This window comes from Vidua chalybeata, chromosome 1, assembly GCF_026979565.1.
Source record: "Vidua chalybeata isolate OUT-0048 chromosome 1, bVidCha1 merged haplotype, whole genome shotgun sequence".
NCBI lineage: Eukaryota > Metazoa > Chordata > Aves > Passeriformes > Viduidae > Vidua > Vidua chalybeata.
Genome location: NC_071530.1, coordinates 124112258 through 124126629, shown reverse-complemented (window position 1 = coordinate 124126629; position 14372 = coordinate 124112258). Strand labels below are relative to the sequence as shown.

General features: G+C 39.4%; 1 protein-coding gene across 1 annotated transcript in view; it reads right to left on the bottom strand.

Moving 5' to 3' along the window:
• Nucleotides 1–2326: 2326 nt before the first annotated feature.
• The window catches only part of STMN2 (stathmin 2), a 38405-nt gene continuing 26359 nt past the window's right edge, over nucleotides 2327–14372 (bottom strand). Inside the window, exons 4-5 of the mRNA XM_053964203.1 lie at nucleotides 5547–5738; nucleotides 2327–3676 (exon numbers count right to left, since the gene is read on the bottom strand). Of these exons, the coding sequence (XP_053820178.1) occupies nucleotides 3617–3676; nucleotides 5547–5738 (252 nt within the window). The 3' untranslated portion in view covers nucleotides 2327–3616. The remainder of the gene's footprint in view (nucleotides 3677–5546; nucleotides 5739–14372) is intronic.

The window sequence follows — 14372 nt, the reverse complement described above, 5'->3', positions numbered from 1 at the left end:
CTGAAGGTATTTAAGAGATGTGTAGACACAACACTTAGGGACGTGGTTTAGTGGTGGAGTTGGCAGTGCCAGGTTAATGATGCCAGGACCCAATGATCTTAAATGTCTCTTCCAACCTAAATGATTCTAGGATTCTATGAATTGGTTTGTGCATAAATTTTGTGGCTTGAGTAGGACCACGAGAAGTGTGACAGGTTTGAGCCATTGCTGTTTGATTACTCAGGCTGTTGCCTTGTGCCAGCTTTGACACAACCGATGAGTTAACCAAGAGGAAATCGAACCCTACCCATGCCTGGAGTGGCAGTCCTTGGACCTGCAGAGGTCAGAGGCCAGAAGTGCCTCTCTGGATGTGCTGCCCTGCTTCTGAGCCATCATACAGCCCAGTGAAAGGAGGAAACATCTGTGTGGTGCAGTGCCAGTGCTCCAGCCTCCCTCCCGTCCGGTGGGGGGTTTCAGGCAGCCTATGGAAAATGTTCTGCAGTTCAGCAGCAGCTACTCACAGCTCATGGCATGGACTTGGGCATCTACAGTTAATCAAAGAAGCTGCCTAATTTTTTTGATCTAAAAGCCCTGAACCATCTGGTTGCCATTGAATTAAAAAATCTCTGTCTTACCAAAATGGCAATACTTTAAAAACCAGGTCCTTTATACTTATATTTTATTACTTTTCAAGAAGATCCTTTATCTGTAGCTACACATGAAGAGAGACCCATGGCAACAATACACTTTTGCTAGCACAAGCAGGGAGGAGCTAGAAAGGCTGAACTGATGCAAAATGTAAGGAAATGTAAGGAAACAGGAGAAAAGAAGGAAATGGCTATGCTGCAGGTCTCCAGATATTTCTTTTTGCTATTAGAGATTAAATCAGCAGTATATTTACAAACAGGCTTTCAAAGCATAGCTATGCATTAATAAATTGAACTGCAGACCCTCCACTGTTCAAAGAGCCAAGTGAGCAGGAGCAGAGCATGGTTTGTGACGTGGGGCAGCAGTGCTCCCACTGCCTGGTTCTTCACTCCTTTCCCTGGTGCAGCCTTGGTACCTGTTGAGAAGCACTTACCAGGCAAAGTCCAGTTCTGCAGTGGGTGAGAGCGTGCTGGAGACCATCCCAGTTGGCACTCTGGGTATGGACACCCTTTTTCATGGAGGAAGAGAGTTGAACCCCATGGAAGTGATGCAGGTTGCCCTCCTTGGCTCAGCACCAGATTTGTTCTTGGCTTGTTCTCTGAGCAACCATAGCCAGGAAGACAAACAGGAAAAGGGCTTGAAGTACTTCCAGAATTTGTTAAATCAATGGACAGGGAAAACTGTAAGTGGCTTGCCATTGGGAAATGAAAACAGAATCCATGAGCCCTCAAGCTAAGATCCTGGACCTTAAGTTTCATTACAATAATGTCCTTTTTTTTACTGGGGCTTAAAGCAAGATACAAACTTTACGAGCTTGGCACCATTGAAGTTCATGCCTTCCAGACTCAATGTCTGCTATCTGGCTTCCATGCCAGGCTTACTTCTGGTAATGAGAAAGATAAGTAATTTAGGCAAGAAGACTCAGCTGCTGTAACAAGTTGGAATACTCATTTCATTCTGTGGTACTGAGTTCACTGCACACAGAGTTGAGCTTACAGCCTTTCTCCATGTTCAACTTCTGCTGCCTTTTGACTACAGGCCATTTTTTGGCTCCCAAACAAAATAGTCTGCTAAAATAAAAAAGCTGACTGTTGCAGACCTGGAGCATAAAGTCCAACTCTCTGAAAGAGCAAGTAAATGATGTGACTTTGATGACTTCAAATAATTAGTTTAATTTTCTACTAATCCTAGAGGTAATTCTTTATCATTGTCCAATTCCAAATGGGGTCTGATTTAATTTTACATCTCAGCTCTGGAGCTCAGCAGAAACCAAAAAGATTTTGTTCTTCAATAAATCCTATAAATTAATGTTTTCTACCCTGAAAACCAGTGTGTTAGCATCCACAATCTTGTTGTAGTTATTGATGTATGTACCCAGAGATAGATTATTTACTTTTCGAAATTCCATTTTTCCCCCAGTGTTGAGTCAGGATTAAGGAGTGCATGTGTACGTGTATAATATAATAAACTCAGTGCTAGAGGTCACATTTACAGGCTTAGTTTATATGGTAATCTTTAAAAACAGACAGCCTAAGCACTGGAAAATGCATAGCAGGGATTAGTCCCATATTAGCAGAGAAGTAGGCTTGGTTTATTAATAATTGTTTAAGTCTCATTTTCATGCTTTTATGACTACATTAGGTTTTCCCCTTACATGGGCATCTGCCAGAGGCGTAATGGAGCGAGAGAAGAAACAAGCCCTTTTTCAGTTCACAGAACCCCAATTCTTTATTAATCACAGCTTGCTCACAATGACATACAGGAAAATAGCACTAATGAAGAGTAGAATATGCAGGCAGCAACCTCCAGGGGGGTAGGGACAACTTCAAAACTGCAGCTATTTTGGGGATGATGTGTTAGGTTTGGTGGTATTGTACTTGGCACAAGCACCCTGTCTAGTCATTCCTCCTGCTTCAGCCCTCTTAGTCCTAGATGTCTGACACTAGGTAGGGTTGGCTAACACTGAAGAGTAAAGGTCATGATGAATGGAAGTCAGCAGTGTCATAAAAAAACAGTAACAACTGGCTCATGGGTTCCAGGTGAAATATTCGGTAGCCTCTTGTACTATTACGTAATGTACTGATGTGGTAGCATCAGATAAGTATCACAGATCATGGCACCTACAGATAAAGCCACTTGATGCTATTTATTAGTCGCTCCATCAATAAATTTTCAAGTGGTGAATTAAGCTCACTTTACAATTAGCATTTGTATGGCTGTTTGGCATCATCCAAAACTTGTCATAGCTTGACAGTTACAACGTGCCTCTTAAATTTGTCTCAAACTGTTCTTGTTTGATTTCATTCTGTTGCCTCTCATCTCAAAAAGCAGAAGCAACAAACACTCTACGTGGCAATTCAACCTCAGTTGTACAGCACAGTACAGAGTCCTGCAGCATAAGTTGCATTTGAAAAACCATTTTAAGAGCCTTTTGTCTTGGACAGCTGAACGTGAAGTCACAATACCTGTGATCTAGTCACTGTTTCAAGAAAGCTTATAGATGGCAAAGCAGTCTAGGTTATTAGGCAATGACTGGCCTCTAGCACCATAGAACTACTACTGACCTCATGGTGGGTTGGAACGAGAAGTCGCAGGGAATGGAATTAGACATGAGGTGCTTCAAATGAACAGACCCAGCAAATTCAACTGAGTGGAAATAGACAACATCAGAAGCCTGTTACAGGACATGTAAGATTATGAAATAACTTGCATAATGCAATAATTGTATTTTTTAACAAAAATGTAAGTATTTACAAAATAAGATCCAAGTTTTTTAAACATCAAGCAAATCATTCTGCAAAGAGACCGCATTGTTTTTGTTTTTATTTTTTTTTGTTTCTTTTTAAAGTTTTTTATTGAGTTCTTGATTTTTATCTTTTTTTTTAAACCACGTCATACATTTCCCATACTTATATCGCATGATCCATAATAATATAGGCAGGGGGAGTTTACTAATGGTGGGGATGGGTCACATCCACCATTGCTGTTTTCAGCCAGACAGTTCCACCTGGAGCTCCTTGTTTCTACGGACCTCTGCAGCATGCCTCTCCTGGAAAACATCAAGAAGGGAAAAATTAAATCTTTTTCTCATTCCACCTGCCCAGGGAGCTTCATGCTGACAACCTGTTCAGGTCATGCATCTGATGCTTGTGCAAAACTTGTTTCACAGCACAACCATCTTTAAAAGAAGCAACACAGGAGAGGTGTCATCCACCAGACCAGCCTGAGGCACGTTTTGTATTTACTTTCTATTCCTGTTCTGGAGGCTCAGTCTTTTATCTGATATGGCCTTATAATCCTCAGCACCTCACAGAGTTTCATTTAAAAGCGCCACATAGAGAGGTGCTGCTTGCAGCATAAAATGTGCCACATGCTCACATTTGCCCTTTGAATTCCTGGATATTAAACTAAATATAGGGAAGGATGAGTCAGCAATTAATTGCCTGCACATTGTTTGTTAGTTACTCTGTTATCTGTAGCATTTAGGAACTGTAATAAAGATCCAAAAATTTAGTCTCAACAAGTCAATCTGAACATCTCAAACATCTCCTTGGTTTGAACACTGAAGCTACCTGTCCTCTTGATTCTTTCTCTGGCTATGATGAAAAATACCATCTATTGCACTAACTTAACCTGTAAATCAGTCCTTGAAAGATCTGTAATACTGAATGCTAGATTTTATAAGGGATTTGTTGCTTGGTGCTCCTATTAACTGCAGTATACAGAAGTTATTTCTGCAGTAGCTTCTAGACACCAATACCTTGGGGCACCCACAGATCTGTGTAACTTTAGAAGACTTGGGACCAGATATCTCACTTCTTTTTCTGTATATTAAGGATTCACTTATGTTTGTTTTTGATGTTTTAGTGTTGTCAAAATTGTATTTTTTCATTACTGGTCAGCGCAAATGTTTCCAGTAAGTTACTGTCATCTTTCCTCAGAAGTCTTTCTTGGGTTTCATGCATATATACCACCACATTTCGGTGGAAACAGGTTTTAACAGTCTGTTAACATTAACCTAGGACAGAGATGCATCAGCTGTCCTTCCCACTTCCTCTTGGACCTCAAGGATAACTAATTTGCTTTTCCCTTCATTTTCATAAGGTCTGCGTATGTGCCTGCAAATGAAGCTAATGCAAAAATGTCAAGCAATCTGGATATGGTTCTTAAACTCAAGAATTATCCTGTTTGTGTAGTTCCTTGTAACATCATCCTTTGGATTCTGTTGTTTCTTTCCTACTTTCAAATACTTTTGTCTCCATCAAAGATGTAGAGGTGCTTATGAAGATCTCCTTGAAAACCTCTGAGAGCTATTTTCTTTAGCCAAATTACTAATATATTAGGAAGTTCATTATTGAGGGAAACAAGTGATCACTCAAGCAGAACTAATTAATTTTTTTCTTAATGCTTCTAAAACTTTATTTACATGTTTCTCTCCCTTGTGTGAAGGTTTTTGTTGGAGAAGGGCATACTTCATCCTGCATCTAGGGTTTGTGAGTCCCTGGCTATACTGAAGATCTCCATAGGAAAATTTACTCTCTTCCTTGAAGACTTGTGGAAAGACAGACCTCTTTTGCTGTATATGAAAGATTTTTTCCTCATAATTTTTCATCTTTCTCCTTTGAGAAACCAAGAATTACAGACATAGGACAGTTGTTTGATTTGATCAGGGACTTTTCTTAGAAGCTGAAATCTAAACACAAGTGACCTTTCATTTGTTCACAGAACTTCTTAAAAGCTAGAAAACCAACCTTTCTCTAGAGACAGTCCAGCAAAGGGCCACGAAGACTAAGGAGCATCTCTCAGTCTCTCAGTAGCTCAAGTGTAGCAACTGAGATAAGGACTATGCACAACATCTCTGCAAAATATTGACTAGCTTTTCCTCTCTAGTCTAAGGTGAGGAGTGATGGTGTGGTTACCTTCTCTTGGAGGCGTTCAATAAGAGCAGCTAGATTAGCTTCACGGTTTTCTTTGATCTGTTCCATTTTCAGTATCAGCTTTTCCTCTGCCATTTTGCTGAAGTTATTGTTCTCCTCCAAAGCTTTTTGAAGCACTTCTCGCTCATGTTCTCTCTTCTCTGCCAGATGTTTCAGCACCTGGGCCTCCTGGGACTGGAAACAGAGACACAGGCTGAGAACAAATATTTGTGAGGAGTAAAGCATGTTGCCATGTTGCCAGGGAGCACAGTGCCTTGCCACAGGGCAACAGTTCCCTGAGTGTGGAACCTGTGTAAAGCTTGCTGCCTTTTTTTAGAAAGGTCACTTTGTGACTGAACCGGATTAGCCTCGAAACCACAGGTTTAGAAACACTGGCTAAATGTGGGGTACATGCCTGAGACAGCAGCACAGAAATGTCCAAAGCACTTCTGTTAACAAGAAATGCTGATGTGCTGCTGCCCTGGCTCGCCTGGATTACTGCAGTGGTTGCTCAACCTCTGACAGCTGCAGTCTCTTAGCCATAGGCCTTTTATCTTTAGAGATAGGGACCTGGGGTTGAAGAAATGTACAGAGTTAAAGGGAGATTGCTGATGCAGGACAAGTGCAATTTTCACCCAGGCTCTACTCTTCTTTAATGTGCTTGAATAGTTAATAACTGTTTATTGACATGAAAGACAGGCAGCACCAATTCAGACAATATTTTTTCCCATTACATTCATATTTGGATTAATCTAACTGATTCGGAAGGGGAAAGAAGTGTTTTACTGCATAGACAATAGCAAAAATTTTTAGTTAAAAGTTTTTCAAGGAAGATGAAAACTGCGAGTAGGAATGAAACAGATGCAGTCTATGCTTAATATTGTGTTTTTCCTTGTAAACTCACTTCTCAGAAGCATAAGCTTTGTTATTCATATTAAATCAAATTTCTAACAGGAAACCACTAATCCTAGGAAAGAAGCCAAAAAACTTGCAGCATTGGGCCCATTCTTCAGGCAAGTCTAGTTGAAGAGACAGTTAGCTGGAAACAATGAACAACATCATACACTTCTGGATAAAATAAATGAGAGGCAGCATGAGAAGAAACAGAAAAATAGAGAATGAAATAGGGCACTGGGAGGCTAAATGCGTATTTCAGTGCTGATCCCAAGGCACTGTTCCCATTGTGATCCATAAAAATGAGTTAGTTTATGGTCTAAATTAAGGGTTTTAACCATTAATTACAATTAGTGGTAATGAAATCTTTTAAATTCAATCATGTGGCTTTAAAGGGACTGAAAAAGGCTGCAATTCTTTTATATGAGCAAGACTCAACTAGGAGAAAACAAATATTTTAATGGAAGTAAGATATGCATAAAACCAAATGCACTGACAGGGCAAATAAAGCAGATACTAGAAAAGGCTGCTAAGGCCAGAACATCTTGCAGCAAGACGTTGGAGTAAAACACATCTGGCTTTGAAAGGCTGTAATGGCCTGCTTGGGATCATAGGAGAGAGCCACTTCCAAGCATCCTTATAATTTAATGAGTTTCACCTCTGGCCTGGTTGTAGGTACAGGCTCATTTCTCAAACTGATCTCTGGAGCTGTTAGGAGTCCTGGAAAGGCCAGTACCTCCCTGAGACTCTTCCTTGCTCTTCTCTCATTTACAGCATATGCTGAACAGAGTAATAGAACAAGCATTTTTCATGTCTTTGACTCTGTTGTGCCAGATGAAAGATGTTGCAAGTGGGAACAAAGCCCCTCAGTTAGATGCAGCCAAAAGTAGAGGGAATTTCACTGGTGGAATATGGAAGAAGGATGAGCCAAAGATAAGTACAGCTGGGCGAAGAAGGAAATTTGTAGAGCAATTAAAAATCATAAAAGCCCCAAAAATTTAGTAAAAATATCAAAATTTTAAATAATAATATAATAAAAGTAGTTTATTTTGAAACAAAATGTTTGATTTTAGATACTTAGCATTTAACAGTTCTTAACTGTAGGTTATTTTACTATGTAACGAAGTTATTTTAAGAGATCTGATACAATGTAAAACTGAAATAATTAAATATTTTCATCTCTCTTTCCCACTTGTGGACAAACCTAAGTGGCCCAGTTTGATTATTGCTTGTGAAGTTATTCTGCATTTTCTGTTTAACTTACTACTCAACATCAATCTGTCATCTATTTTTGGAAAAATTATGATCATTAAATTTTGTTTGCTGATATGAATTTTGCAAACACTTTGCTTAAATGATCTAAAAATAATAGATAATCTGAGAATACATTTCTATTTCTGTTGTGAGTTTGAATAGAAAAGACACCATCAGACTAATTGTAATGTCCTTTCCCACGAAACATTTCAGAATTGACTTGTTCATCTGAAAGGCTAACATTTCATGGTGTTTATATATGCATATATAATGTGTTATAAAATCAGACCTTTTCAGATTTGGAAAACAATTTTCAAGAACATAGCCATGCACTAATAAAAAGTAAGACTTGGACTATGCATATAAGAAGCATTTTTTAAAAGAGCATTTGCTTTCAATGGAGGTAGCAAAATGCCTTTGAGATTTTGAGGCACTTGCCCATTTTTCAAGATTTGTTTTCTTCCATTCAAATTCTTTGCCTTCTGGAAAGACATTTTATCATAAATCCTGGAGAACAGTGAAAAATTAGAGCTCCATGTCAAAGTACACACATTTCTGAATGCTGTGCTGGCAGACAGTACATTCAAAAGTAATTTGTCCTATAATTCAGGATGATGAAGAAAATCCTTATACTCTAATTCAGTATTTACTGGATGCAAATTGCGTTGGCACCAGAAAAAGACTGCTTGAAAGCTGAACCAGGCCTCAGGAACTGACTGCATACCCCTAATGTGATTTCCCTTTACAATATGTCTTTAATGGCATATTGTGATGAATTTTGAGACAGGAAAATCACTGGTACCCAGGACTGGCTAAAAATAAAGGAACTCCCCTCCCTGCCACAAAACATCCACAGGGTAGAATCTCATTTAGACTGATGTCTCTTCTCTAATGGCATTGTACCCCAGCTGTCAGTCTGCCTGTTTCCCTGGTGCTCAGACCATTCTGAAATCCCCTTACGACAATTCTGGAAGGCGCCTGCTATGTATTTGTACTGGATTGTCAAATGATTTTCTGTTTCCAACCCATTTGGCAAAAGAACTTGGCCACCCTGTCTGTTCAAAGTCTACTACACATCCAGAAATGGGTAAATGAATGACCACGGATACCCAGGGGAGCTGGGATTAATAGACTCCCTTTGTTGTTTGTCTTGGCTTTTAAATGGCTGTGTTTGGACTCACACAGTTCCACAGTGATGCAGGATTCCAACATACATAGGAGGTTTTTATTTCAAGTTTATTTTCAACACTGTTTGAAGTGCTGGAAAGGATGTTTTCAAATTTTCAATAGTTCTAACACAGTTGTATACTGCTTATGGTGTTTCTTAAACAGATGTGGTGAGAAAATGAAAAAAAAAGGCTGTAAACAGGATGAAAGATAAAGAAGATTAATAAGGAGAGAAAAATATGAAACTGTGGAGAAAACAAAAAGCAATATTCAAGGGGGAATAGTCAGAAGACTTCTTAAATATAACAAGGCATAACCAATGCAGCTCCAGCTGCAGCATCTAATGTTACATCATAGAATCAAAGCATCATAGACTGTCTTGGACTGGAATGGACTTTAAAGATCATCCAGTTCTACCCCCCTGCCATAGGGAGGTACATCTTCCACTAGACCAAGTTGTGCACTGCCCCATCCAACCTGATCTGGGGCACTTTGAGGGATGGGGCACCCACAGCTTCTCTGAGCAACCCTGTGTCACTGCCTCACCGCCCACATATTAAAAAACTTTCTCCTACCATCTAATCTAAATCGCCCCTCTTTTACTTTAAAACCATTCTTCCTTGTTCTATCACTATCTGTGCTTGGAAAAAATCACTTTCCCTCCATTTTACAAGCCCCCTTAAGGTACTAAAAGGCCACAAAATAATGTGGAGAAACAAAAATATTTATTTGTTAATAATTAAATACGGAGGAATAAAAATATTGGAAAATAGTCCTGGTACAGATACCTTTGCTTCAAGAAACATACTGATGTGCTAAAAATGCAGGCAAACTCCTATGATGTTCATGTCATATTTTTAAGGGATCATGTGCATCTTCAGTTTTCAGAGATGAGTGGTTCAAAAGGAAATCTACATCTGGTACCTAGATGTCTGGAAATAGATGCAGACTACTAAACACTCACTTCATGAGCAAAATTAGTTATGGAAATTGGCTTTGGAAATACATTGTTTAATTATTACTCACATGAAGAAAATTCTCCTTATCTGAGTAAGAGCTGCTTTATTTTCTCACATCTATCTATCTTTGTTTGACAGATATATCCAAATATCAAAGTAATTGACATGGACATAAAATTAATCCTTCATTGCTCTTAAACAAGAAATGAGTTCACACAACTGCTTTTAAGCTGGAAATTTCAGCTTGAATGCATTCAACCTCAGATACTAGTACCCTTAGTTACTAGGGTGTCTGAGACACACCACCAGTCATGAGTGCTCCTCTTTCAAAACACGTTTGTTCACTGACTTTTTTTTTTTTTTACAATGCAGTTGTTCAGAAGAAGCTGCAATAATGTTGGTGTTCTTCAATACACTGTGTATCTAAGAGATAGTATTAATGGAGCAGATTATGAAGACAGGAGGAAAGGCTTCTACTGCAATGTAAATGCCAAGGTGATGCCTTGGTATGGTGACTTGAAGTACTGATGTTTTCAGGGGAAGGAACCGAGGCTGGAATTTTTCCATGTAAAAACATGGGAATGGTCTCAAATTAGACTTCTTTCAGAAATGCCTACTTGGCAGGAGAGTCAGAGACATGTGATCTGTAACTATGGGTGAAGCTCTGCTTCTAGTGAGGCTAGATGATGAAAAATTTTGCTTAAATTTTGGTGAAATTTTTCTTTTTAAAATTTATTTTTGTACAACCTTTGGGATGTGAAGTATAAAAAAAAGAGCTCATCCATGTTGTGATTCAAGAAAACTCACTTTCTCTTCCTCAACTGGCACAAAACTGCTGCTCTCATGGTTATGACCTGTGGGGGTGAACAAGGTGTGTTGGGGGCATGTAAGAAGTACCACCTCAGCCTCTGCCCTCATGGTCTGCTGCAGTTGGAGGCCTGGCATTATGAAGTTAATGAAGATCAATGTCAAATTGTCTTATGGTTGTTCATTAGTGGCAGAGCCCATGGCAGAGTGGGGAGAGAATGTTTGCCAGCATTGGGATGTATGCTCACGGCTCTATTTGCTCTGAGACAGACCATGGTGCCTAACACCAAATTCTCTCCTTGTTGGTAGGAAACATCTTCCTACAGGCCCATATTCCATAGGCTAACATGTGGTTTTGGATGAGGAACTGTGAAGTTTCTTGGAGTTTTGGTTACTTAGGACAGTGGTTACTTGGCCAGTGGTTACTTACAGTAACCACTGTGTATAGACACACTATGGTGACAGAAACATCTGTTTCTGGTGCTGATTACACCTATTACTGGAACCTTTACATGGAAAAATGCTCCATGCTGTGTTACTTCTCCACAGAAGCACAGCTGAGGGCCAGCAGCACTAGAAAGGGAGATCAATGGATGGGCAAGGCAGGAGACTTATGTCTTGGGCACTGCCTATCCTCATGCCCATCCTTCTCACCTTACAATTTGGTGGGAAAGGGTAACAGAAATGAGGTAGAAGAAGAAAGCTCAACTTCTGACAGGGAAGGAGTGCTCCCTTCTCTGTCTGTCATCTGGAGCAGCAGTTCTGTAGGTGCCATGCAATATCCAGGGAGGAATATCTGTCCCCTAGCTCTGCCGCCTTCCCTGCCCTAGCAAAGCCTTTCCCCCATCAGCCTCCTGTACAGAGCAGTAAAGCATGGATGGCCAGAGCAGAGATGGATTAAGAGTATCAAGAGCTGCCTCTGGGCAGGCTGTGGGGCTGGCTCAAAGGGGCAGTGTGTTGGATGCTGAAGCCCAGCACTGAGTGTGGTCCTGATGCTGGCAGAGGTGCCCTGGGCTGGCTGCTGCTGTGGGGAGCACAGTGAGCCTGGCCCAGACCAGTCTGCACAGCAGGCTTGTCTTGTGGCATTTCATTCCAACAGCATTAAAAACCCAGGAAGCTGTAAGTCTATATCCAACAGCATGAAAAAAAAAAAAAAAAAAAGACTGTTTTCCTGCATTCTTTGCTACACTAAGCTCTAGGGATAAGCTTGATTCAGTTTCATCCCAATACAAAGCCGTTAAAAGGATTTAATTACATACAATTTTCTCTTCTATAATCCAAAGTCTAGAAGAACTGCACATCCCTTTAGTGTTTCTTTTTTTTAATGCTACTAAGTAAGTTGAATATAGGCAATAAAAATAAATAATTTGACATATGCATTTTGAAGTCTGTACACCACTAATAATAACAGCTGAACATTCAAGGCCAATGGGTAAAAACTGATAAATGTGAAATATTCTGTAAGAAAAACTTCTGCTGCATACAAGGTCACAGTGCACTAATTTCTTAACTGAGAAGGATGAAAAGGTTTTGCTGATTATCCACCAAGGTAGGAAAATATAGCACACATATGCCAAAAAGAAAAATATAATAGTGACATGCTGTAAAGAGGATTCTGTAAGTGGAAAGGACAAATCTGTAACTAGCCCAAATGGTCATGACTGTCAGGTGAGATAGAGAAAAAAGGGAAGAAACGGAAAGGAGTCCTGTAAAAGCTTACAAGGAAAAAAACAAGAATGACAAACTGGAAAAAGCCTAAGCAGGAGACTGCTGAAGTGCATGTATTGCTCTAGATGGTCTCATGAGTTTGAAAATTTATTAATGAACACTGCCTAATTAACAGAGCAGAACCTAACTCCTAAGCAGCATAAAATTCATTAGCAACTTGTTTTCCAAGAAGGCACTTCTCATCCATTAGTTATACTTGATTTGAGTTAGAATTGTGCTGGAAGGACAGGATCTAGAATGGCCATGCCTGACAGCTTTGTACATAGATTGAAAAATATGGTAATAACAGCCATGCCGGCTTTTAGAAAAAGTCTGCCTGGTTTGTCTAGCAGCAGAAAGTGGAAGAAGATGATGAGGGAAACTCTAGATGAAGTTGGGCAAATCTCTCTAGCTTTCATCAGTCAGCAAGTTCCATATTTTCTGAGTCACAAGTTCCATTCACATAATAATTTCCTACAAGGTAGTGCTCTATCAATTTTGCTATTATATTTTTTAACTAAATAATATTTTAATAACTTCTAAACAGTCTGTGATAACAAATATACCTTGAATAAACAATACATGAAAACATGATTCCTTTTCGAAATTGCTGTCTGATAATTCCCTTGAATGTTTTGTTCCCTGTGGATTGTGTGAAACAGAATATAATTGTTCCTATTCATCTTCTCATTACCATTCATGACTTTGTAGATTTCGATTTTATCTCTCATCTGTAGTCTCTTTCCAAGCTCAAAAGTGGACTGTTTAATTTATCTTCTTATGGAAGACTTTCTGTTCCTCTAATTGCTTTTTTATTCTTCTCTGCACTATGCTTTTTTTGGGGCAAAAATGAAGTCAATAGTTAAGATGTGAGAACACCAGGGATTTTAACAGTGATGTAAAGAAACATTTTGCTCTGTTCTTTGTTCCTTTCCCGGCAATTTCTGCTGCAATGCTAATGTGGAGGATCTTGTCTATTAAAATAACTCAGTTATATGTTCATTCAAAATGAATATAGTATCAAGGGGAAGGAAGGGCAGGTGTCTGTGCTGCTATCACTGATTACCAATCTATTGCATGATGAGTTTTTCTTTAGGAAGAAATGAACAGTAATGAAATCAATGGAATGAAATCTCTGAAACATTCAATTTGTATTTTCCACCAAGTATATGCATAATATCAGTCCTTTTATTGCTTTTATTTCATTCTGTGTCTGTATCTTTACTCAAGCATTTGTACTCAGCACAGAGGAACTTCACAGACTGAGTTTTTGGGGATTATTGTAACTTGGCTGAGTGAGAGCTCACCCCTCTCAGCAGGTGCTAGTGCAAATGGAAATTCCTTTGATATACAGTCATGTCCTCTTACTGAAATGAATGCTCTGGCAGAAATATTTGTTTGAAAGAAGCGATAGTGCTAATGAGTGTGTGCTAGAACCACAGCGTCATTGTTAGCAAGCCAGCAAAAATGACAAAAGTAGCAACACTGCAGTTATCTAGATTAATTGTTCAAATTATTGAGGTCCAGAATAGTCAGTTTTCACTGCAAATTCAAACTAAATGCCAGGTTTTAGAGACCTGTCAGTAATCCAGATCTACTGACTTCAGCAGACACATAACAAACCACACACCAGAGTAACCATTCCCTTGAGGTTCTTGGCAGTGACCCTGATCTGGCCTGACAGGAATGAAAGAGAATGGAATTATTTTTCCTGGATCTGATCCACATGCTATCTGTGGCAAAGATGCTGTACCTGAACTTCTGTATACATTTTTGACGACCTCAGCAAAAGTTCTGTTAACAGCAAGAAATCACAGTTTTAGCAAGAAATCACACTGTTTAAAAGATAAAGACTTAAGAGACATATAAGCTTGTTTCATTTTCAGAAACCCTCTACCAGGGACTCCATGGGCAGGTAGAAGGGGTTTCTAATGCCTGTGCAATAGCAACTGTGCAAGCTGATTTGCCACAAAATAACATTGATCTCCTGGGTGAAGGACACAGAAAGCCCTAAGATCCTAAAGCTTCAGTGGCTCTCCTT